General features: G+C 35.9%; 1 protein-coding gene across 1 annotated transcript; it reads right to left on the bottom strand.

The window, feature by feature from the left end:
- Positions 1–18027: 18027 nt before the first annotated feature.
- LOC132543004 (uncharacterized) lies at positions 18028–26398 on the bottom strand. The gene is made up of 2 exons (XM_060206458.1): positions 24810–26398; positions 18028–18160 (listed from the first exon to the last, which is right to left on the bottom strand). The coding sequence occupies exons 1-2, from the start codon at positions 26396–26398 to the stop codon at positions 18028–18030; spliced, it is 1722 nt and encodes a 573-aa protein (XP_060062441.1).
- Positions 26399–27091: the final 693 nt, after the last annotated feature.

The following is a 27091-nucleotide window of genomic DNA, read 5'->3' as shown; positions in this document are numbered from 1 at the left end:
TTGTACTAAAACTAATCATGTCACAATTTGTAAATGTAGTTTATGATGTTATGAATGCCACTACTGAACTATTTAGTCATAATGAAATTTGGTTTTGATGTCTCTCTATCCAATTACCATTACAGCATCTGTGACGAGATTCATAGCTGATTACAAGCCATTCACGTCTTTCTGAAATCTTGTCCAGGTATATAGCTTACATAAAGAATGGACTTTATGGAAACACAAGAAGAATCTTACGCCGTAAAAAATGGTTAAGATCCTAACAAACAATACAAGACCTAATGCTGACGAATTATGTTTTCTGAAATACGATAAACCGGCTCAGTAATGAGCTTGCTTACGTAAAGCGGTGATTTATCAGAGGTTTTTCAATACCAAATGATATTGTAGAAAATAAACATCAGAGTTGTCATATAAAGAGTTAATTTCCTGCAATAATGTTTTTAATTGCTTTGCATATCAACGGGAGCAACTCACCATACTGACATAATAACGCATGGCTCTCATCACATTTAACAGGTCTCCATGCCCCTGACTGAGGGAAAAATACGGCACAGTTTTCTAGAAGAAAAATAAATATTTATTTTTTATAAATAAGCACATCACACGATAATATGGTAAATAAAATATTATTTATTTATTTATTGTCTGATGAACGGTACAAGTTATTCCCTATGTAACGAAATTTTAATAATAACTTTTAAATAAATATTTATTAGTTTTCTTAATCTATATCAAAAGCCAGCAAATGTCAATTTTAATATATTATTGTTTACAAATCAATGAAAGTAAACAAAAGTTAAAGTTAAAGTTACCAACTTGGTGCACTTGGGAAAATAAATCTTTTGGAACGAGAAAGAATATTCCACTTCAATGGACTATGATCTGGAACAAAATGAAAATACAGCATTCTTAAAATAAATACAACTTACACATCTTAAACATTACCATCTTTCATTTAAAAAAAGAAACGTGTTTTTTCAGTTTAGTTATGGCTGTCGACATCACAAAAAAACTCCTCCAGATAACTTAAAGCTGTTTGAACGTCGTATGTAGAGATGTTGAGATAATCTCCAAGACAGTTAACGACCCTATACTTGGCCTTTAGTTTTACAGAAAGTTAGAAATCTACCATACTTATATCCAAGACGATGTTTCTGATCGAAATTAATGATATTTTTGTGCACGTATTTAGTGGACGATACAAGCGTTGTAATTACTGATTATCTTTATTTCTGGAACGTCGTGATAAAAACAAATATGACTTCTATCCTACAATGACACATTTTCTCGCCTTCTAGCATCAAATAAGACAAAGTGACTTTTCTGGTAGTCAAAAGATATTTATAATACTTTTCACATAACTATTCATCAAAATGCTGCAGGATAAGGTTTACACGATAACATCAGTATGCGACGATTCTTGAGGAGTTGGTCTGAGGTGATGGAAATCTACTACTGAAGGAGGAGTTGGTCTGTGGTGATGGAAATCTACTACTGAAGGAGGAGTTGGTCTGTGGTAATGGAAATCTACTACTGAAGGAGGAGTTGGTCTGTGGTAATGGAAATCTACTACTGAAGGAGGAGTTGGTCTGTGGTAATGGAAATCTACTACTGAAGGAGGAGTTGGTCTGTGGTAATGGAAATCTACTACTGAAGGAGGAGTTGGTCTGTGGTTACAGAAGGAGGAGTTGGTCTGTGGTAATGGAAATCTACTACTGAAGGAGGAGTTGGTCTGTGGTAATGGAAATCTACTACTGAAGGAGGAGTTGGTCTGTGGTAATGGAAATCTACTACTGAAGGAGGAGTTGGTCTGTGGTAATGGAAATCTGATGCTGAAGGAGGAGTTGGTCTGTGGTAATGGAAATCTACTACTGAAGGAGGAGTTGGTCTGTGGTAATGGAAATCTACTACTGAAGGAGGAGTTGGTCTGTGGTAATGGAAATCTACTACTGAAGGAGGAGTTGGTCTGTGGTAATGGAAATCTGATGCTGAAGGAGTAGTTGGTCTGTGGTAATGGAAATCTGATGTTAAAACAATTTTGAAAGGGATGTAACTATGTAGATATCACAAGAATTATCTTTCTCATTAATTGTCCTTTTCTTCTTAAGCACAAACAAAAGTATATACTAGAAATTGTTGTTAACAATTTGGCGGGCTTTTCACTTGTTTGGCGACAAGTTGACCGGAAGTTGACATTTATCCTGATAACGATATATGAGAAAGATTCCTAATAACGAAGATATACACTTTTTAAAGGTTCAAACATATTTGACCCCTGTGACCTAGAATGTCGGTCAAGGTTATTCATATTTGCAAGCCTTATAATGTAACATTTGATGATCATTACATCCCCAATATTAGTTCTCTAGACCTTGTGAGACTTGACAAGAAGATTGTTGAACACTGGTACCCTATTTTGTATATTTGAACTTTGACCCCATTAAGAAATCGGAAGCTGACATTTTGAGGGAAGTTTTTCTTATGACAATCACTAGGAAGTCTCCACAGAAAGTTTATAATCAATTTTCATCATTGTATGCCTTCTAGAAATTGAGAAACTTTCATTTAACGATTTTTAGTTAATTGACATCTGTGACCTTGAAAGTGGGTCAAGGTCATTTATATTATCAAACTTTGTTGTCGGTTACATATCCTTCCTGTATATGCAATATCAAGCATCTAGGCCTTCCAGAACTTGAGAAGAAGTTTTTCAAAGATTGGTACCCTAAATAGCTCTTTCCCAGTTTGTGCCTTACCGAAAACCAGAAGTTGAACTTTTAAGGAAGTTTTTCTTATGACAATCAATAAGAAGTGTCTACAGAAGGTTTATAATCAATTTTCATCATTGTGTGCCTTCTAGAAAGTGAGAAACTGTCATTTAACGATTTTTACTTAATTGACCTCTGTGACCTTGAAAGTGGGTCAAGGTCATTTATATTATCAAACTTTGTTGCCAGTTACATATGCTTCTTATATGTGAAATATCAAGCCTCTAGGCCATCCAGAACTAGAGAAGAAGTTTTTCAAAGATTGGTACCCTTAATAGCACTTTTCAACTTTGACCTCCTACCGCAAACCGGAAGTTGAATTTGAGGTAGGTTTCTCGTATATCACTCGACAGGAAATGTCCACAAAATATTTATGTCCAAAGTTGAAGACTTTCGGCAGCTTAACAAAGGAGAAATTACCATTTAACGATTTTTACATAATTGACCCCTGTGACCTTGAAAGTGGGTCAATGTCATTTATATTAAAAAACCTGATAGATAATTGATCAGACATCTTACACATGAAATATCAAGACTCAAGGCTTTGCAGAACTTGAGAAGAAGTTTGTCAAAGTTTGTAACTTAAAATAACAGTTTTCAACTTTGACCCCTACCGGAAACCGGGAGTTGACTTTTTTGCAATATTGTCTGATGTCTATTGTTAGGAATTGATTACATAATGATGTAGACCAAATATTAAGTTTCAATACTAATTGGTTAGAGAAAAAATGTCATTTTAAGCTTTTAAGACATTTGACCCCTGTGACCTTGACAGTTGACCAAGGTCATTCATATAACGACCCTTTATAGCCTGTTGACTGGACATATTAAATTTGAAAAATCAAGTCTCTAAACCTGATAGAATTTGAGGAGAACATCGTCAAAGTTAGTGACCCGAAATAGCAGTTTTCAAATTTGACCCTACCGGAAACCGGAAGTTGACTTTTCCCCCCAATATTGTCTGATGTCTTTTGTTAGGAATTGATTACATAATGATGTAGACAAAATATTAAGTTTCAATACTGATTGGTTATAGAGAAAATGTCATTTTAAGATTTTAAGACATTTGACCCCTGTGACCTTGACTGTTGACCAAGGTCATTCATATAACGACCCTGTATAGCCTGTTGTCTGGACATATTAAATATGAAATATCAAGTCTCTAGACCTGATAGAATTTAAGGAGAAGTTCGTCAAAGTTAGTAACCCGAAATAGCAGAAACCGGAAGTTGACTTTTTTTGCAATATTGTCTGATGTCTATTGTTAGGAATTGATAACATAATGATGTAAACAAAATATTAAGTTTCAATACTAATTGGTTATAGAGAAAATGTCATTTTAAGATTTTAAGACATTTGACCCCTGTGACCTTGACAGTTAACCAAGGTCATTCATATAACGACCCTTTATAGACTGTTGACTGGACATATTAAATATGAAATATCAAGTCTCTAGACCTGATAGAATTTGAGGAGAAGTTCGTCAAAGTTAGTGACCCGAAATTGCAGTTTTCAATTTTGACCCCTACCAGAAACCGGAAGTTCACCATTTATCTAAATTTTTTTCTGACGAAATATGTTTGCAGGGTTATGTTTATAAACTGCTTTAAGCTTAAGTCAATAGCTTGAGCCGTTATTGAGTTACAGCCATTTAGGTAAAATCGGATATGACGTCATGGCGGCCATTTTGTTTTTCTGATGATTTTGTAAATGACACTAAATGGTAGAGGACATCTGGGGAAACCTTTCTGATATAAATTATTCCAAAAAAAGCCCGTTGGTAAAGATCTAGATCGAGTTTTCCAAATTGTCGGCATTTTTAAAAGATCAAAGGAAATTTTCAAAATGGCATACAACGGAAGTGGTAAACGTTACAGAAAAACTAAAATCACTAAATTCATCGGAAGGACATTCTGCATCGATGTGTTAAAGAAATTTTCAAGAAAAATCAAAATTGAAAAAAAAAAAAAATTGTTTTCAAATTTTCAAATATTGACCCCACAGCGAGCTTTTTTATTAGACATATTTTGTATTATAATGGCATGGGGAAAAGTTAGATAAGGAAATTGTCTACAAATAACATAGTTGGACGAACTCTGTACACTCAACGATTTCGAGTTACGGCCGTTTTAAAGTTTTTAACTTATGACGTCATAGCGCCCATATTGGATTTTTGACCTACTTAAAAAATCTGCATCGTCACCTTCCAGTATGTACCTATAACATAGTCAATACATATTAGGTGTGGTCTTTACCGTTTAAAAGATTACGAAACCACAAAGTTCGGAAGAAAAATAATAATAATAATAATAATAAGAAACATAACAAAAACAATAGGGCTTTTTTGGTGAAAAGCCCTAATAAGAAAATCGGTGTTATTCGATTCAGTAAAAAAAACCTCTTAAATATAGACCTACCTGAATCCCACTTCCATTGACCGTTAGACAGTTCTAGACCAAGCCATGCGTCACTGGTCACTCTGTTGCCGAGGGCGGCCTCTAGTTGGCGTTGCTGGTCCTGATTCCTGACTTCCAGTAATTGTCCATTACGACAAAGGGCACTGGCAAAGGTCTTGCTGGTGAGCTGGCTCAGATACACCAAACAATGGGTTTCTGTATTACCGATATAATGACTTCTGTCATTTTCTCTTATCGTCGAGCAGACATCTGGAATGCTAACTGTAAAGTTTGTACAATTTATATATAGCATAAATACCAACTTTGAAATCATTTTCTGAATCGATACAGTAATGGCCGCAGTATTTTTGTCTCGAAAGCCGATATCGGCTGGATATCATTTAATGTCTGCACATATAAACCATTTTTTATTATTTTGTTCAGTGATATGTGACACGTAAATAAAATATACTGTCTTGTATGATTTACTACATCATATACCGACCTGCCGATGATCCAAGAATCGTCACCAATAATACAACTAGAGGCAGAACATGATTATTAACCATCTTGATTTAGAAATTCACGACGATCACAGCTGCACATTATTAAAACATCATTTAGTGTCATACATGGTTTATCAAACATTAATCATTAAATATGTTCATCATACACTGATATAAAATGCTTTCTATTATCACCTTATACGCCTTATCTGATAACATACTACACTTAGCATGATAGATATAGGGCATGTTATCATGTTGTTAAAACTATACATAAACCCGTGTTACAGTAGTGGTACAATGTCCACGAAAGAGATAGGAAAGAGGTTGATGGCATGTTATTACGATACCTGAATATGACAACTGTGTTGATAGTCTACTTAACGGAAGAAATCATATTTGATGATTTATAGACACGGGTGAATGACTACATATTGTCTCTTACTTAGAGAAGAGAGTACATCGATAATTTATTGACACGGGTGAATGACTGTCTATTGTCCCTTACTTATAGAAGTGTGTACAAATATACTTGACGTTTTTTTCTGCAATGATCTGATATATGAAAATTATTAAATTCATTTAAATAAGATGCTAGCGCCGCACCTCTCCGTCTAGATTTTGATCTTTCTTTCCATCACTTTGGATTTCCCTCATTCGCCTCCTAGGCAAAGGTCACTTTAAAATTTCCTCATTCGCCTCTTAGGTTTCAAAAAACGAGGCCCTTAGCATCACTAAAGGGTCCTAGAAGGACGAAACAGCTGTAGGATGTATTATCACTGACGAGTCCTAGAAGGACGAAACAGCTGTATGATGTATTATCACTGACGAGTCCTAGAAGGACGAATCAGCTGTATGATGTAGTATCACTGACGAGTTCTAAAAGGACGAAACAGCTGTATGATGTATTATCACTGACGAGTCCTAGAAGGACGAAACAGCTGTATGATGTAGTATCACTGACGAGTTCTAAAAGGACGAAACAGCTGTATAATGTAGCATCACTGACGAGTTCTAGAAGGACGAAACAGCTGTATAATGTATTATCACTGACGAGTCGTAGAAGAAGGAAACAGCTGTATAATGTATTATCATTGACGAGTCGTAGAAGGACGAAACAGCTGTATGATGTATTATCACTGACGAGTTCTAAAAGGACGAAAAAGCTGTAGGATGTATTATCACTGACGAGTCCTAGAAGGACGAAACAGCTGTATGATGTAGTATCACTGACGAGTTCCAGAAGGACGAAACAGCTGTATGATGTATTATCACTGACGAGTTCTAAAAGGACGAAAAAGCTGTATAATGTAGCATCACTGACGAGTTCTAGAAGGACGAAACAGCTGTATGATGTATTATCACTGACGAGTTCTAGAAAGACGAAACAGCTGTATGATGTAGTATCACTGACGAGTTCTAAAAGGACAAAACAGCTGTATGATGTATTATCACTGACGAGTCCTAGAAGGACGAAACAGCTGTATAATGTATTATCACTGACGAGTTCTAGAAGGACGAATCAGCTGTATGATGTAGTATCACTGACGAGTTCTAAAAGGACGAAACAGCTGTATGATGTATTATCACTGACGAGTCCTAGAAGGACGAAACAGCTGTATGATGTAGTATCACTGACGAGTTCTAAAAGGACGAAACAGCTGTATGATGTATTATCACTGACGAGTCCTAGAAGGACGAAACAGCTGTATAATGTATTATCACTGACGAGTCTTAGAAGGACGAAACAGCTGTATAATATATTATCACTGACGAGTCCTAGAAGGACGAAACAGCTGTATAATGTATTATCACTGACGAGTCGTAGAAGAAGGAAACAGCTGTATAAAGTATTATCACTGACGAGTCGTAGAAGGACGAAACAGCTGTATGATGTATTATCACTGACGAGTTCTAAAAGGACGAAAAAGCTGTAGGATGTATTATCACTGATGAGTCCTAGAAGGACGAAACAGCTGTATGATGTATTATCACTGACGAGTCCTAGAAGGACGAATCAGCTGTATGATGTAGTATCACTGACGAGTTCTAAAAGGACGAAACAGCTGTATGATGTATTATCACTGACGAGTTCTAAAAGGACGAAAAAACTGTAGGATGTATTATCACTGACGAGTCCTAGAAGGACGAAACAGCTGTATGATGTATTATCACTGACGAGTCCTAGAAGGACGAATCAGCTGTATGATGTAGTATCACTGACGAGTTCTAAAAGGACGAAACAGCTGTATGATGTATTATCACTGACGAGTCCTAGAAGGACGAAACAGCTGTATGATGTAGTATCACTGACGAGTTCTAAAAGGACGAAACAGCTGTATAATGTAGCATCACTGACGAGTTCTAGAAGGACGAAACAGCTGTATGATGTATTATCACTGACGAGTTCTAGAAAGACGAAACAGCTGTATGATGTAGTATCACTGACGAGTTCCAGAAGGACGAAACAGCTGTATGATGTATTATCACTGACGAGTTCTAAAAGGACGAAAAAGCTGTATAATGTAGCATCACTGACGAGTCCTAGAAGGACGAAACAGATGTATGATGTATTATCACTGACGAGTTCTAGAAAGACGAAACAGCTGTATGATGTAGTATCACTGACGAGTTCTAAAAGGACGAAACAGCTGTATGATGTATTATCACTGACGAGTCCTAGAAGGACGAAACAGCTGTATAATGTATTATCACTGACGAGTCCTAGAAGGACGAATCAGCTGTATGATGTAGTATCACTGACGAGTTCTAAAAGGACGAAACAGCTGTATGATGTATTATCACTGACAAGTCCTAGAAGGACGAAACAGCTGTATGATGTATTATCACTGACGAGTCGTAGAAGAAGGAAACAGCTGTATAATGTATTATCACTGACGAGTCGTAGAAGGACGAAACAGCTGTATAATGTATTATCGCTGATGAGTCTTAGAAGGACGAAACAGCTGTATGATGTAGTATCACTGACGAGTTCTAAAAGGACGAAACAGCTGTATGATGTATTATCACTGACGAGTCCTAGAAGGACGAAACAGCTGTATAATGTATTATCACTGACGAGTCTTAGAAGGACGAAACAGCTGTATAATATATTATCACTGACGAGTCCTAGAAGGACGAAACAGCTGTATAATGTATTATCACCGACGAGTCGTAGAAGAAGGAAACAGCTGTATAATGTATTATCACTGACGAGTCGTAGAAGGACGAAACAGCTGTATGATGTATTATCACTGACGAGTTCTAAAAGGACGAAAAAGCTGTAGGATGTATTATCACTGACGAGTCCTAGAAGGACGAAACAGCTGTATGATGTATTATCACTGACGAGTCCTAGAAGGACGAATCAGCTGTATGATGTAGTATCACTGACGATTTCTAAAAGGACGAAACAGCTGTATGATGTATTATCACTGACGAGTTCTAAAAGGACGAAAAATCTGTAGGATGTATTATCACTGACGAGTCCTAGAAGGACGAAACAGCTGTATGATGTATTATCACTGACGAGTCCTAGAAGGACGAATCAGCTGTATGATGTAGTATCACTGACGAGTTCTAAAAGGACGAAACAGCTGTATGATGTATTATCACTGACGAGTCCTAGAAGGACGAAACAGCTGTATGATGTAGTATCACTGACGAGTTCTAAAAGGACGAAACAGCTGTATAATGTAGCATCACTGACGAGTTCTAGAAGGACGAAACAGCTGTATGATGTATTATCACTGACGAGTTCTAGAAAGACGAAACAGCTGTATGATGTAGTATCACTGACGAGTTCCAGAAGGACGAAACAGCTGTATGATGTATTATCACTGACGAGTTCTAGAAGGACGAAACAGCTGTATAATGTATTATCACTGACGAGTCCTAGAAGGACGAAACAGCTGTATAATGTATTATCACTGACGAGTTGTAGAAGAAGGAAACAGCTGTATAATGTATTATCACTGACGAGTCGTAGAAGAAGGAAACAGCTGTATAATGTATTATCACTGACGAGTCGTAGAAGGACGAAACAGCTGTATGATGTATTATCACTGACGAGTCCTAGAAGGACGAAACATCTGTATAATGTATTATCACTGACGAGTCGTAGAAGAAGGAAACAGCTGTATAATGTATTATCACTGACGAGTCGTAGAAGGACGAAACAGCTGTATAATGTATTATCACTGACGAGTCTTCGAAGGACGAAACAGCTGTATAATATATTATCACTGACGAGTCCTAGAAGGACGAAACAGCTGTATGATGTATTATCACTGACGAGTCGTAGAAGAAGGAAACAGCTGTATAATGTATTATCACTGACGAGTCGTAGAAGGACGAAACAGCTGTATAATGTATTATCACTGACGAGTCTTAGAAGGACGAAACAGCTGTATAATATATTATCACTGACGAGTCCTAGAAGGACGAAACAGCTGTATGATGTATTATCACTGACGAGTTCTAGAAGGACGAAACAGCTGTATAATGTATTATCACTGACGAGTCCTAGAAGGACGAAACAGCTGTATAATGTATTATCACTGACGAGTTGTAGAAGAAGGAAACAGCTGTATAATATATTATCACTGACGAGTCGTAGAAGAAGGAAACAGCTGTATAATGTATTATCACTGACGAGTCGTAGAAGGACGAAACAGCTGTATGATGTATTATCACTGACGAGTCCTAGAAGGACGAAACACCTGTATAATGTATTATCACTGACGAGTCGTAGAAGAAGGAAACAGCTGTATAATGTATTATCACTGACGAGTCGTAGAAGGACGAAACAGCTGTATAATGTATTATCACTGACGAGTCTTCGAAGGACGAAACAGCTGTATAATATATTATCACTGACGAGTCCTAGAAGGACGAAACAGCTGTATGATGTATTATCACTGACGAGTCGTAGAAGAAGGAAACAGCTGTATAATGTATTATCACTGACGAGTCGTAGAAGGACGAAACAGCTGTATAATGTATTATCACTGACGAGTCTTAGAAGGACGAAACAGCTGTATAATATATTATCACTGACGAGTCCTAGAAGGACGAAACAGCTGTATGATGTATTATCACTGACGAGTTCTAGAAGGACGAAACAGCTGTGTGATGTATTATCACTGACGAGTCCTAGAAGAAGGAAACAGCTGTATGATACAGTTTAATTCATTGTTTGGTTTCCTGTATATAACTCTTGATATGTATAAAAGGCGTTGTTCACTTGTGTGTATTTTGTACAGTCTTTGAAGATTGTCTTCAATCTTATTGTCGGACCAAAGCAACCGTCAAACACTACTAAATATGACACGTTTTGCCACATTCGACGATACACCAACTAAGATTGATCCTCTCCATTACATTATTTTACGCTATCTATATACATGAACACTAACAAACATATATATATATTATGGTAGTCTGTTAGAATGGCCGAAAAGATTCCGAACTTCGTGAAAATATTTTGACTTTATCTTTACAAAAAAGTTGTGATCTATGTAAAACGGTATAAGATAGCACAAAAGACCCACAAATGAAAAACGTCTTTCAATAAAAAAAAATAAGATTTAGATATAACAGAGTCAGACAAAGAAGTAAACTGCATCATACAGCTGATTCACCCTGCTGGGAGTATGTCCCTAGAACAAGTTTATACCACTTCTTGGCAAATCCATGCGGTCCTAATGTGCTGCTGTGTTTGGGAGCTGTTTATAAACAACTTTTAAGAAAAAAAAACTATTTTCATTTGTACACGGCTCATTTCAATCAAATGGAAATTAATTTCGTGTTTATGGAATTATGTGGCTAGGTTTAAAGGTTTGCAAAGGTCACTTTAAAATTTCCTCATTCTCCTCTTAGGTTTCAAAAAACGAGGCCCTTAGCATCACTAAAGGGTCCTAGAAGGACGAAACAGCTGTAGGATGTATTATCACTGACGAGTTCTAAAAGGACGAAAAAGCTGTAGGATGTATTATCACTGACGAGTCCTAGAAGGACGAAACAGCTGTAGGATGTATTATTACTGACGAGTTCTAAAAGGAAGAAAAAGCTGTATGATGTAGTATCACTGACGAGTTCTAAGAGGACGAAACAGCTGTCTAATTCTTTTATTACAAAGTGCTATTCACTTTTGTATGAAGGCAAACATATTTTTTAATCTACAATCAATTGAAATATTTACCATTTTTAATGCTCGTGTTTAGCAGTTCTTCTTCATGCTGTTTGCTGTTGCTAATTTACCATGGGTGTTGAATGGAATGTCAGATGACTGGTTGACAACATCGTAGCGTTGAACATAATTAGCTTTTGTTCCGCTAAACGATTGCAGGGAAAACTTACTTTAAACATAATTTAATTATAATGGTTATAATCAACTGTTTAATATTGTATAGAAGAAAGATTCATGGCGGTGTCGTTTTGATTCATTTGGTTGTTATAACAGTATTTCATGATCAACCAAAGATGATCAGAAACATAGGATTTCGAATCTAACTTAAAAAGAAAGTTTCACAGAACCCTTTTAAAACCCAATATTAGTTCCCTTTTCAGCACTGAGGGCTTGTATCCCTCTAGACATTCTTGGGTTTATTCAGAGATTTGCTACCGATACCGAACGTCATTTGTACGTAAATGTATCCTTTGATAAAATATAATGATAAGTTTCGGTCTGCTTGTAACTTGTATGGGTCCGGCACGGAACAGCGAGTGTGGGTGGACAGTAAGCAGTACGGATCCGGCACGGTCCAGCGAGTGTGGGTGGACAATAAGCAGTACGGATCCGGCACGAAATAGCGAGTGTGGGTGGACAGTAAGCAGTACGGATACGGCACGGAACAGCGAGTGTGGGTGGACAGTAAGCAGTATGGGTCCGGCACGGAACAGCGAGTGTGGGTGGACAGTAAGCAGTAAGGGTCCGGCACGGAATAGCGAGTGTGGGTGGACAGTAAGCAGTACGGATCCGGCACGGAATAGCGAGTGTGGATGGACAGTAAGCAGTACGGGTCCGGCACGGAATAGCGAGTGTGGGTGGACAGTAAGCAGTATGGGTCCGGCACGGAATAGCGAGTGTGGGCACGGAATAGCGAGTGTGGGTGGACAGTAAGCAGTACGGATCCGGCACGGAACAGCGAGTGTGGATGGACAGTAAGCAGTACGGGTCCGGCACGGAATAGCGAGTGTGGGTGGACAGTAAGCAGTACGGATCCGGCACGGTCCAGCGAGTGTCGATGGACAGTAAGCAGTATGGATCCGGCACGGAATAGCGAGTGTGGATGGACAGTAAGCAGTATGGGTCCGGCACGGAATAGCGAGTGTGGGTGGACAGTAAGCAGTATGGGTCCGGCACGGAATAGCGAGTGTGGGTGGACAGTAAGCAGTACGGATCCGGCACGGTCCAGCGAGTGTGGGTGGACAGTAAGCAGTAAGGGTCCGGCACGGAATAGCGAGTGTGGGTGGACAGTAAGCAGTACGGATCCGGCACGGAATAGCGAGTGTGGGTGGACAGTAAGCAGTAAGGGTCCGGCACGGAATAGCGAGTGTGGGTGGACAGTAAGCAGTACGGATCCGGCACGGAACAGCGAGTGTGGATGGACACTGTGCTGCAATCCATACACAAAACCACCAAGACAGATTCTAGTCTCAATTATAACCAAACATTATTGCCAGCCATTATTGGTAGTAAATGTTTTGTGAATGATAACATCTATTTCTGTATTATTATAATACCTTTCAGCTTATTCACTATTTGATGAGTATGTTATTTATTCTGAATAAAGTAAAAACAACACTATCATAATCTGATCTTAATTTTTGCCAATGATAATTATTTGATAGTTTTGAAAGCAAGGAGTTTCGTCGGTGTATGTTTGTTGTAAATAATTTAGTTCCTTACAACTTCTATCAATTCTTATATCTAATCTTTATCGCAGTGATTTGAAAAAGAAAATAAATACCATGATTGGAATATAACGAAAAAGTTCATAACACTGTCATCTACCCTTGTATATCCTATGGAATAAATATATGGTTAATAATGTAAAAATGCATACACTTAAAATAAATAATGAAAGTGTTGAAGGAGTAGCCTCCCTTACACCACAAAGAGAAATATAGTGAGACGTGTCATCATTGATGCACAACTCTAAGAAAAGAAAAAAAAAACAAAAACAAAACCAAGACATTGTGACGAAATATCACTGGTGCACATATATTTATTTTATGACGAGATGCTGTTTCGTCTGTGTTCGTAAAAATATTTTTTTCCGAAGATTAATGAAACAGCAAAACGAGAAACATGTGGAGGTTTAAACAAAAATAACAGTTTTAGATAATCATTGTCCGTGACTGTGTGCAACAGTTACAATGTTTACACTGTGTTGTTTATGACTTTGTGTATAACAGGTACAATGTTTACACTGTGTTGTTGGTGACTTTGTATATAACAGGTACAATGTTTACACTGTGTTGTTTGTGACTTTGTATATAACAGGTACGATGTTTACACTGTATTGTTTGTGACTTTGTATATAACAGGTACGATGTTTACACTGTATTGTTTGTGACTTTGTATATAACAGGTACAATGTTTACACTGTGTTGTTGGTGACTTTGTATATAACAGGTACAATGTTTACATTGTGTTGTTGGTGACTTTGTATATAACAGGTACAATGTTTACACTGTGTTGTTGATGACTTTGTATATTACAGGTACAATGTTTACACTGTATTGTTTGTGACTTTGTATATAACAGGTACAATGTTTACACTGTGTTGTTGGTGACTTTGTATATAACAGGTACAATGTTTACACTGTGTTGTTGGTGACTTTGTATATAACAGGTACAATGTTTACATTGTGTTGTTGGTGACTTTGTATATAACAGGTACAATGTTTACACTGTGTTGTTGATGACTTTGTATATTACAGGTACAATGTTTACACTGTATTGTTTGTGATTTGTATATAACAGGTACAATGTTTACACTGTGTTGTTGGTGACTTTGTATATAACAGGTACAATGTTTACACTGTGTTGTTGGTGACTGTGTATAACAGTGACAATGTTTACACTGTGTTGTTTGTGACTTTGTATATAACAGGTACAATGTTTACACTGTGTTGTTGATGACTTTGTATATAACAGGTACAATGTTTACACTGTATTGTTTGTGACTTTGTATATAACAGGTACAATGTTTACACTGTGTTGTTGGTGACTTTGTATATAACAGGTACAATGTTTACACTGTGTTGTTGGTGACTGTGTATAACAGTGACAATGTTTACACTGTGTTGTTTGTGACTTTGTATATAACAGGTACAATGTTTACACTGTGTTGTTTGTGACTTTGTATATAACAGGTACAATGTTTACACTGTATTTTAGTGACTTTGTATATAACAGGTACAATGTTTACATTGTGTTGTTTGTGACTTTGTATATAAAAGGTACAATGTTTACACTGTGTTGTTGGTGACTGTGTATAACAGTTACAATGTTTACGCTGTATTTTTGTGACTTTGTATATAACAGGTACAATGTTTACATTGTGTTGTTTGTGACTTTGTATATAAAAGGTACAATGTTTACACTGTGTTGTTGGTGACTGTGTATAACAGGTACAATGTTTACGCTGTATTTTTGTGACTTTGTATATAACAGGTACAATGTTTACAATTTGTTGTTTGTAAATTTGTATATTAAGTACGTATTAGGTGAAAAAATGTGAAAAATGTCCATTAGAATTGTTTTAAGGATAATATTATCATAATCTTATATAATTTAGATCGAAAATATATCACAAAATACATTAGTTTGTTTGAATAGATATACATACATCACAATCAGTTAGATTTATGTGTGACGTCATGTTTGTGACGCTGACACTTAAAATCATATATTTCTTTCAACACTATATAACAGATCCATGATAATTTTTGTGTTATGTGTACTTATTTCTGTTTGATTACAACGATAGATAAGATATATCAGTGAGTTACACGTGTATATTTATTAATAACACATACCATGGTACATCGATATGTTAAAACACAGGGAACATACTTCAAAAGAACAATGACATCTTGGTAATTTTATGACATAAAAAAAATTCGAGAATCTGACAGTAATTACCCCTAATATGGAATTTACGAAACGCGTCAGAGAATCTTACCGAGTCAAGGCAATATGAAAAGTTTCATAACTCTCATATAAAATGATCACGAATGAAAGATTCTATTTATCTCATAACTTTGATACTCTCGCAAACATTCGTGAATTACAGTATTTTATTTGACTGATAAAAAAAAATCTTCACTGGTAATATTCTCACTCCATAATTCCATAACTCTTTCATTTGCATCATCAACATTCCTATGACGTCATGAACTAACATATGAATTACGTCACAATTGAAACAATGACATCATTCAACCAATTACAGTCCTGCTAGGTCATATCAATGATGTGTAACAGCAAAATGTTATCTAATTGGTATAATTACACTGTAAACAATGCAGTTATGTGATAAATATATTAAACATAATTAATTTGATTCACTTGTAAAATGACACCAAAATCCCAGAAACAACTAATGCATCGTATTTGTAAACACAGGAATGATTATCTAACATTTTTAAGGAAGTATAGACACTTTTTTGAATAACCAAGGTATACAGGTGTAATTTAGAGTGTTGCCGGGATCTGAAATATTTTACCCGAAACAGAAACCAGCAACACTGACAACGTTACAAGTACTGGGGACCTGATCAAGTAAGAGAAAAGGGAGGTCGAGGGGTAGAATGATTACCTGACAGGGTAAAATGATTACCTGACAGGTAGAATGTTTACCTGACAGGTAGAATGTTTACCTGACAGGGTAGAATGTTTACCTGACAGGTAGAATGTTTACCTGACAGGGTAGAATGTTTACCTGACAGGGTAAAATAATTACCTGACAGGGTAAAATGATTACCTGACAGGGTAAAATGTTTACCTGACAGGATAGAATGATTACCTGACATGGTAAAATGTTTACCTGACAGGGTAAATCAATAGTGGTGAAATGGTTAACCACGAGAGGGACTCCCTACAGAAATCATAATAGCATATTTTGTTATCTAATACTTAAAGTGCTTCTGTCAACTAAAAATGCTTCAAACAATATATGGATGCTGATGATTAACACAATATAACAAAAATGTTTTGTTATAATGTTGTGTACAAGTTCTTGCTTCGGCTTAACTGACTTTCGATGCAAGACACGAAATTTATAGATCATGATTTACGTGCTGCACAGGAATGTACAAACAAGAAAATAAATAGTATGCGTTGCGTCTACTACATTATGTAACAAAAGCGGAGACTTTCTTTCGTGCAAATATGTGATGAGTAAATACGACAGTGTTCAAATGCATTTATGTCTGCCTTATTTATCAGCCTCAAATTCATGGTAATATATAGCTGTCTTCTGATATTATTTCAACGTTATTAAATTGATTTTCTATTGCGTTTAATACAAATTTTATTTCCTTTTTCCATGAGGCCCTAAAACATGCAGTCTTAAATCGCAGCAAACAAGATTGTAAAAAAAAATAAGAGGCCCAACGGGCCTGCAGCGCTCATCTTGTATTAAATGTTAATCAAAAATAGATACGGTGTAAAATCGGCATTAATACCACAGATATGTTGACATGTATACTATTGTCGTTCAAAGTAGGCACATTCAATTAATTTCAATTCATTTCCACAATAAGCAGTTCTAAACAATGTGACAGTTATCATTTAGATGATAAATAAACTCCATTTCTTTTCTTTCGAAATTTGTTGGGTTTCGACCTAGAAACACTTTCAAACCAGATTCTTTATTGAGAAGAAGTCGTTTAGATGGAAAAGTTGACGCCGAACGGACGGACGGACGACGAACGCCGCGCCACGGTATAAGCTCTCTTTGCCTTCGGACCAGGTGAGTTAAAAAGTTCAATAAGCATTTTAGTTTTGTATTTGAATATTTCAATACCTGCTCTCCTCGTTATTCAATCTTTATTACTTAAAACCTGTTTTAAAAGACAAAATTAAGAAAAGAAATGCATTTTGTTTTAACGATATGACTTGGTAATTACAATTTCTCATCCTAACGATGAACTTAATGAACTGAGTAAAACATTTTGAAAAAATGCAGAGTAGGGACTAGGCTTGGAATAAATAATGAATTCGTAATTGAACACACTAAGGATTAATGAGAAAAGTAATAAATACCTCGATGTTATTCAAGTGTTAAAATGACATGACAATGTAACCAAACGAACACTTTAAACTTGCTGAAATCTTTAATAATTTTCACATCCCGAACAACTGTCGTGAACCTTTTTCGCTCGTTTCTTCTTCGCCTTGTGTGACCTGAAGGATACAGACGTATGAACAGCCGCTGAACAAATCAGCAATATTACGGCTTCTACAAATCTGAAAATACACAAACATTCAAATCACCAATATCATAGATTCTATAAATATGAGAATATGCATATATTCATTATCAGTAATAAACACGACCTTTTGAAATCCGAAGTAACACGGCTTTTACAAATCTAAAAATATACAAATCCAAATATACTTTCACATTTCTAAACATGAAACTTATAAGAAGACAAAAACACCTATGAAAGGGCAACTTATTGATTCGGGGCTGAACCCAGGGCTCTTCAACCACGGTGGCCTCATTAAAAATGAAATATGAACCTGTTGATATCTATAAATAAATATCGATATAAAAGAATAATAGCTGAAAAAAAATCAAATTTGCTGTTCTATCTTTGAAAAAAATATAAAACAAAAAAAAAACAAACAGGCACCTACCCCCCCCCCCCCCCCCCCCCGAAAAAAGAAAAAAAAAAGAAGAAAAAATCACACATTTGCAGATCTATAAGTAACTTAATCCATAAGGACATCGACAGAATACCTAATTTCCTTTTGTATCCAAAGAAATAAAGGAATATTGTCTATTTATGAACATTTTCTTCAGGTTGGTAATGTCAATAGAATAGAACATAACACTACCTACTGCTGGTTATGTTATAAAAACTTCTTTTTTTATAAGGAATACTTTCTACTGTAATAAAACGAATCCAAGCTTTCGAAGACAAACGCCCATTTCTTTTCTTATTCTAATTCGTCTCTCATCTGTCTTATCCTTTCATCTGTCTTATCCTTTCATCTGTCTTATCCTTGCTCTACACATACGATGTTTATGAGGAACGCCTCCATATATTCTTTACAAACTGTAAATTCTTATGTTGTGATTGGACACACACTGGCTTTGCTGTAAGCTGGCATGGATTCTAACATAAATCGTGTTTCTCAGCTGATTACATCACGCAAAAGACTTTTCACATTTTATATAATGACATATTACGAAGTTTATCATCGGATTACGCAAACCTATTTCTATGTCTTTTATAACTTAAAGGATATGGTATGGCTACATTGTTTGACGATATGCTCCCGTGTTCACACAGTAAATGCATTACCATCAAAGACGCAGCACATTAAGTTACATGGCATAAACTGTAATGATGTACGTAACACATATCTATTTTGGTTCGACAAAGAACAAAGCTCGAGGGTCCTCAGAATTAGGCACGGAGTTCTTTCTGTGTCGATATAACACGATTATCTGTTAGATAGTAAATGTACCTTTTATAGTTTGGTGAAATAAAACCAAGATGTCAGCAGAATCTTAATTCAAAGTGATAAAACTATGGCAAAATACGAATAAAATGACAATTATATGGAGACTTCTGAAAAAGTTTAAGGAGAATAAGACCAGGTGTTCCGGAAGAGTAAGCGTATTCTGCTTCGTCGACGACACTCGCCATGTAAACTTAGTTCATAGTTATGTCACATTCTCAAATGAGAACAACCAACATCTACACTTTCGAGCATGAAACACATCTAACTTCAAAATACAAAAAGAAATAGAATATTCTCTAAGAGATCATTACGACAACAGTCAAACTTCCCCATCGTTTCCATTAGCTTACATCTTTCGAAATAATGTGTCTTGAATTTGTCAGTTCCTGACATTTCACACGAAAATCTTGATACTGAGAACAAGTCCTTGACGCAAGAATCACTTTCGACATGTAAACAACATACATTGGATATGCAGGATTTTTGCTCTCCGAAAATGAAAAAAAATATACAAGAAGGAACTTGGAATCATCACGCCGATTATACATTGTGGTAAAACTGTTTCTGTTGGTCTCGTGATAGAAAAAGATCGGGATACACAGCTGATTCAGAAGAATATGCTGTGTCTTTGATTTCCATTTTAGGTTGATATATACTGTGTATATATAGTAAATACATTTCTGAAGATATCACTATTACATCTGTATGCGAGATGTGAGACTGAAAGTTTGGTAAAAATACGTCAGCCAAAGCAACAACATGATATAAGGTTAGCTAAGTGCATTGAAGACAATGTGGATAGATCGATGACGGCACGCATATTCATTTATCATTTATGGAAACGTGCACCATTAGATCATATGGATGCCACTAGCGACTGTTTACCTTTAACAAACTCTGTTTTTTTTATCCATGGATGATAGATATTCAAGATTGATAACAAAATAGCGAATATTACACGTATCGTGCAGACCAGGGATGTCAATGTTCATTGGTATTTTATATCATACTTATTATGGTAATGATGATATAGCGGTGTAATACTGAAATGTCATTTCTTACCATCTACAACTTAGTGGTACAATATATTTACAAATGTGGCTGTCCACATCGCAGACCTGTGAGGAAATGTATTCCCTCCAGCTGTTTAAATTTCAAGTGTGTTCGGTACTCGTCAGTATGACTTGTGATGTGATTTTATTACCTCGGCTCTCATTTTGAACACGTTGCCTTGATCATGTAAAATTATCCTTAATTGTGTTTCTGTACTACTCCTACGTTATTGCTGTATGAAAATGCCTCGTAAGGACAATATACTTCATTATTTGAAATTTTAAAATATTTCCCATCCCTGAAGTCTTTGAAATTCATCTTGAGCTACGCACGATAGTAATGCTGTCGTTTTCTTACGGAGGGTGAGACATGCAATCGTGCCTGATGACCTTCGAAACGAATGATTAAGTTAAAAATATTGAATTCTTCACAAGTTTGCGTGTGACACGTCATAGAATTTTATCGATTCAAGAAATTCAATATTTCTTATTCTTTAAGAAACGAGATAGTTATCTAATATCTTTTTGATTCCATCATAAGTGCGATTGTTCAAGCTTTCAGCAGAATATCTAATATTCTATATATCATTATAAAGATTCTACACCAAATGGATATTTTCACGAAAATTGCATTCCAATGTCAGTTTTGTTCAAGTTTGTGATTAGGACTATTTATTTTTAAACCTCAGTTACAAAATCACTTTAGGACTCAATAGAGTGTGCAGGGCTCAATAACACATCACATGATTTATTTAAATGTTACGTCGTATTTCTAAATTAATCTGAAAGAAATTGCAAAATTTCAAGTCAAGGTCAACTATCTAAATCAAATTTCTGCAATCAATAGGACAACGGTTCACTTCAGCCTGTATGGAAGCCCTCGAGTGGAAAAGAACGTGATCAAAACCATTTCTCAAGCGTCAACCAAGTGCTATGACCTGAGAAACACGTGTGGTGGGAAGTTCACATAAAAAACCTTAGATGTAACGTCCTATACCATACAAACCTATATTTGATATTCACAGGGAATATACGTTTTATCGTTTATTCAACTAGATATGCCTTACATAACCCAGGAGACAATCAGGACAGTGTACGTAGAAAATATCTTTATTTAGTCAATGGCCTATTTAAGACAATATCACAGCACTAATACATTGAAACGAGGACTAATAGTCGAGATACACAGGGTATATAGATATTATATCACATCATCAACAAAACCAGAACTAAAAGTCGAGATACACAGGGTATATATATATTATATCACAGCATCAACAAAACCAGAACTAACAGTCGAGATACACAGGGTATATATATATATTATACCACAGCATCAACAAAACCAGAACTAAAAGTCGAGATACACAGGGTATATATACATTATATCACAGCATCAACAAAACTAGAACTAACAGGGTATATATATATATATTATATCACAGTATATAAGCTAGTCGAGATACACAGGGTATATATACATTATATCACAGCATCAACAAAACCAGAACTAAAAGTCGAGATACACAGGGTATATATACATTATATCACAGCATCAACAAAACTAGAACTAACAGTCGAGATACACAGGGTATATATATATATTATATCACAGTATCAACAAAACTAAGCTAGTCGAGATACACAGGGTATATATATATATTATATCACAGCATCAACAAAACTAGAACTAACAGTCGAGATACACAGGGTATATATATATAATACCACAGTATCAACAAAACCAGAACTAAAAGTCGAGATACACAGGGTATATAGATATATTATATCACAGCATCAACAAAACTAGAACTAACAGTCGAGATACACAGGGTATATATATATTATACCACAGTATCAACAAAACCAGAACTAAAAGTCGAGATACACAGGGTATATAGATATATTATATCACAGTATCAACAAAACTAAGCTAGTCGAGATACACAGGGTATATAGATATTATATCACAGTATCAACAAAACTAAGCTAGTCGAGATACACAGGGTATATAGATATATTATATCACAGCATCAACAAAACTAGAACTAACAGTCGAGATACACAGGGTATATATATATATTATATCACAGTATCAACAAAACCAGAACTAAAAGTAGAGATACACAGGGTATATAGATATTATATCACAGTATCAACAAAACTAAGCTAGTGGAGATACACAGGGTATATAGATATATTATCATCACAGTATATAGATATATTATACAACAAAACCAGAACTAAAAGTCGAGATACACAGGGTATATATATATATTATATCATCAACAAAACTAAGCATCAACAAATATAGATATATTATATCTCAACAAAACTAGAACTAACAGTCGAGATACACAGGGTATATATATATATTATATCACAGTATCAACAAAACTAAGCTAGTCGAGATACACAGGGTATATATATATATTATATCACAGCATCAACAAAACTAGAACTAACAGTCGAGATACACAGGGTATATAGATATTATATCACAGTATCAACAAAACTAAGCTAGTCGAGATACACAGGGTATATAGATATTATATCACAGCATCAAGAAAATCCGATGTAGCAGTCGATATTACAGCATCAACAGTCGATAAAATGTGAGCTTATGCGTTGAGACATGAACAATATATATTATTTCAAGTACTCAAGTGAAAAATAGAATTTTATAATTTCATTTTGAGCATTTTTATGTTTAAAGAAATTAAAAACCAAGGACATGTGAATATTATGGTTGGTAAAATGTTTATTTACGAAAACAAGCATGAGACTGAAACGAACAGCTAAATACATATTATTCTAGGATAAAAGGGATTTATTTTTAGATTTTCTTCTATTTCAACTGTGTTTAATTTCCTCGTGCAACCAAATATGCGTTCGAGATTATAAACTCTCTTGTGACGTTCTTAATGTCGGGTTTACAATTGAAAACATTAATTTGGAGAATAAAGACAATTCAAATTCCGAAAAACATTCATAAACAAACCTTTCTATTTGGTTATTTGGAAGCTTAGGGAATTCTGTTATCGAATTAACAGAAGAAAGCTTCGTGTTTTGTTTTATTTTATATCACTTTCTAACTAATAGGATAGGATAGAGATTTGAGTGTCAGTGAACACGAATATATTTCTAGTGCTGTAAGGTTGGTGTATAAAGTTGGTGGGGTGGTAAATGGTTGTAATTTTGTGTTGAAGTAGTATTTTTTTCTGCTAAAATATTGGCTATATGCTATATACAAATATAATCAAGCCGGAGATATGGGAAGCTAGCGTAGTTGGGAATTGGCATGATTTATTAGTTGTATGACAAATACTCTTTTTACAAGTAAGAGAAATGTGTTCATCGAACGTACAATATATATATGTACTTTGAAAGAATTGTAAAGAAAAATGAAAAAAACAAAAAAAAACAAAAAAACAAAAAAAAAAAAAACCCACAACAGTAAGTAGCACCTTTAAAAGAAATAATCAATAGATACGAAACACAATCTCAACATGGTACAAAGGTTGAAAAATGGGCAACAAATCTTTCCAAAATCTTATATCACAATGTCCGTAAGGCAAACACATCCCCTGTAATAGTACAAAGACTACCAAGCATCAGAGGAAGTGATGACAAACTGTGGAAAGGAATCTCGAAACAAAATTAATGTACTAAAAAGACAAAGGGCATGAACTTCTTTTAAAGTGTTGGATCAAACTACTGTGTAGGAAAACATGATGTCACAATGATCTTAGTTTGAAAATTGAAAGAGATGATCTTCGAACAGGATGAACACCATGAACAGATGAAGGAGCGGTAAATTGCACAGATATAGTGTAATCAAGCTGCCGTTCAGTAAAACACAACACCATGTCATGGTGATTCATTCTACCGAGTTTGGAAGAAATCATTGGAAAACACAGAGAAGATCTTCGAACAAATAAGACTACGACGGACAACGCCATACCAGAGTAAGTCCCACCCCGTCAAAATCAATAATCAATCGATACTAGACACAATATATATATCAAATAGAGATATGAACTTTTGTTAAAGCTTATCACGTGTTATTTTCGAATGATTGAAAATGTTTTATTGGAAACTTGTCAGATGCCATGATGTGATAATTTGTTGGAAGATATCAACACGTACTCCTGAAACTTTTTTTGGCTATACATATCTTGGTTGATCAATATTTGATCATATATCTAGATTTTTGACTTAATTTGAAATTGCGATTTATTTTTATGTTACATCTAATTGATCGTAGACCTATTTTAAAGCTATCACTGATGGCGACATATTGTGGTTTGTCCTTCTATGCGTTCATATCTGTGAAAATAAATTCTCACTATAATCTAAATGAAATTTACCTTTGAAAGAAATTGATGATTAACCAAGACACTGGGTGGGCTACTGGAGAATACTGGAATCCACGACTGGTTAGGTTTAGTATAGCGTAAATACTTCCAATACAACTCAGCATCACAAACGCAGTCAGTGCGTACGTACAACGGACGAGTTCGTTGAGCATTCGTCCTTGTCGCAAGCGCTGAAAACTCAGAAAAGATGAGGAGTTTGGTAACGTCACTTCCGGTACAAATTCATCCAGTTTCCGACGTCGTCTGTTGGCCTTACATTTATATTGTTCCTCGTCTTCCGAGTATAGACTTACACGCTCCACATCCGCTACGTAACCACTCTCAAATATTTTTGTTTCGTTAGTCATTAATATCGACGGATTCAGCAATATCGGTACACTATGTTCCTCGTCATTCGGGGAAACCCTTGATTGTCTACGTAATTTTTCGGAGGAATGACGCTCTCTACAAGCCCTATTTCGGAATGACGTTTTATTTGTTGTGTGCGTGCTTGCGATTAGGTCATACGAAGAGGAATGTGGAAGGGTACAACTGGATCTCTCATTACCACTATCATCATTTAGAGAACTATAGTCATGAAGTGTCATACTTCCATCCAGAGAACCAGACGAATTATAAGTTTTGATTTTTATCTTATCCGTATAAAACGTATTTTTTTGAGACCTCCAAGTACGTTTGTCATAATTCGGTCTATCTTTAGAGAATGTGTTTTTATACCAGGCAGCGAATGCAGCCGTCTTTTCTCGCCTAATCGCCATTTTCTTTTCAATAAATGATGATTCATGTTTGTTGTCGGATCCTGACGAATCATCACTAAGCAACGATATTCGATTCCCTGACTGATTGGTGCGTATCCTTGGGTAATTAATTCTCGGTTTATTTCGCCCGTCTTCGGTTATTTTCTTATCAATTTTAGTCAGACTGTGACTACTCAATTCCTTCTTGGCTCGCTGAGCTTCCCTGGCGTATCGAGCTATTTTAGGTGCTCCATATACAAAACAAAAGCTTAGATAAACAGCATAAACTACATAGATAGCGTCTGTTATAAATGACAATTTGACAGGTATCGTCGATAGACAAATGAGCGTTTCTATTGTGACGATTTCCGCTATGTAGATACCGGTAGCAAACATCAGGAAACAGTATCCGTTCAGTTGGATGGAAGGTATATCAAGTCTAGTGAGCTTCATAATAACCATCTGCAGTAGACAGAAAGTGCCTGATAACACCGGATATGGAAGTTTCCAAACAACACGTGTTACTATTTTTGGTATTCTGCCGTAATAACCATACGGATCCACGACATGAAAGCCAAATAGAAGAAGGTTACAGACGGTGACGTAACACAGAAGAGTACTAAGCAGACGTTGTCTAGCTAGACGGCGCTGAAACTTGGCATACAGGACAAGGTCGAATCCTAGGATGATAAGGTACACCATGCAGAAAACATAGACGTAACAGAGCCACGCTAGTGTCCAGTGCCCGGACACGATTGACCAGTCGGGAACTCCCCATACATTGACTGTCCAGTTGATGTCCGAGTGATGACGATATGTGGAGGAGTTGTCATCAGTGGTCATTGATGTTTGTCCGCGTTAAATGGTAAATAAACGAACACATTCGTTCTAATCATACAGAGTGTTAGTAGATCTCACGTGTAATTCACGTGCACGTTTATCTATACCAGCAAGTGCAACCGGTAAAATTTGTCATCCGCTCAAGATTTATCTTATTTGTTAACTTTACCGACATTGACCATATGTTCTGTTCTAAAAAAAAATACTTATCAACATAAATTGTATTTGTAACCAGAGTTCTCATTCGTTCAGCACCAGATCTCTCCTGCCAGTATATCCCAAAGCAAATTTGCCCTCCGTGTCAAACCTACGTTCCAAATTGATTTTGTCCTGGTACAAATCCAAGTGCGGGCGACACAAATTTGGAAATAGTATCGATATATGAAAACGAAGACTCCCAAACGGCAGAGAATCTTTAAAGACGTTTCATAACATACACTCTTAGTTCCAGTGCGTTCACCTCCTATTAAGACTACACTTAAAAAGTTCTGTATTCCAGAATACAAAAAACAACAACAGCGGCACGTCAACCTATTAAAGGCTCATTCACCTCGCTGACGTCAGTCTCTCGTAGAACACAGCATCACAGGTAAAATACCACCTTTTGAAGATTAAAATCTGAATGTATTCTTTAAGGATCACCCCGCCTACTTCGTCTCGTGGCGTGGCCGTGTGTTATCTGCCGCGATCTACACA

Source organism: Ylistrum balloti, unplaced genomic scaffold (genome assembly GCF_031769215.1).
Source record: "Ylistrum balloti isolate Yb309-2 unplaced genomic scaffold, AGI_CSIRO_Ybal_v1 Utg369734, whole genome shotgun sequence".
Taxonomy (NCBI): Eukaryota; Metazoa; Mollusca; class Bivalvia; order Pectinida; family Pectinidae; genus Ylistrum; species Ylistrum balloti.
This window is presented reverse-complemented; position numbering and strand designations above follow the sequence as displayed.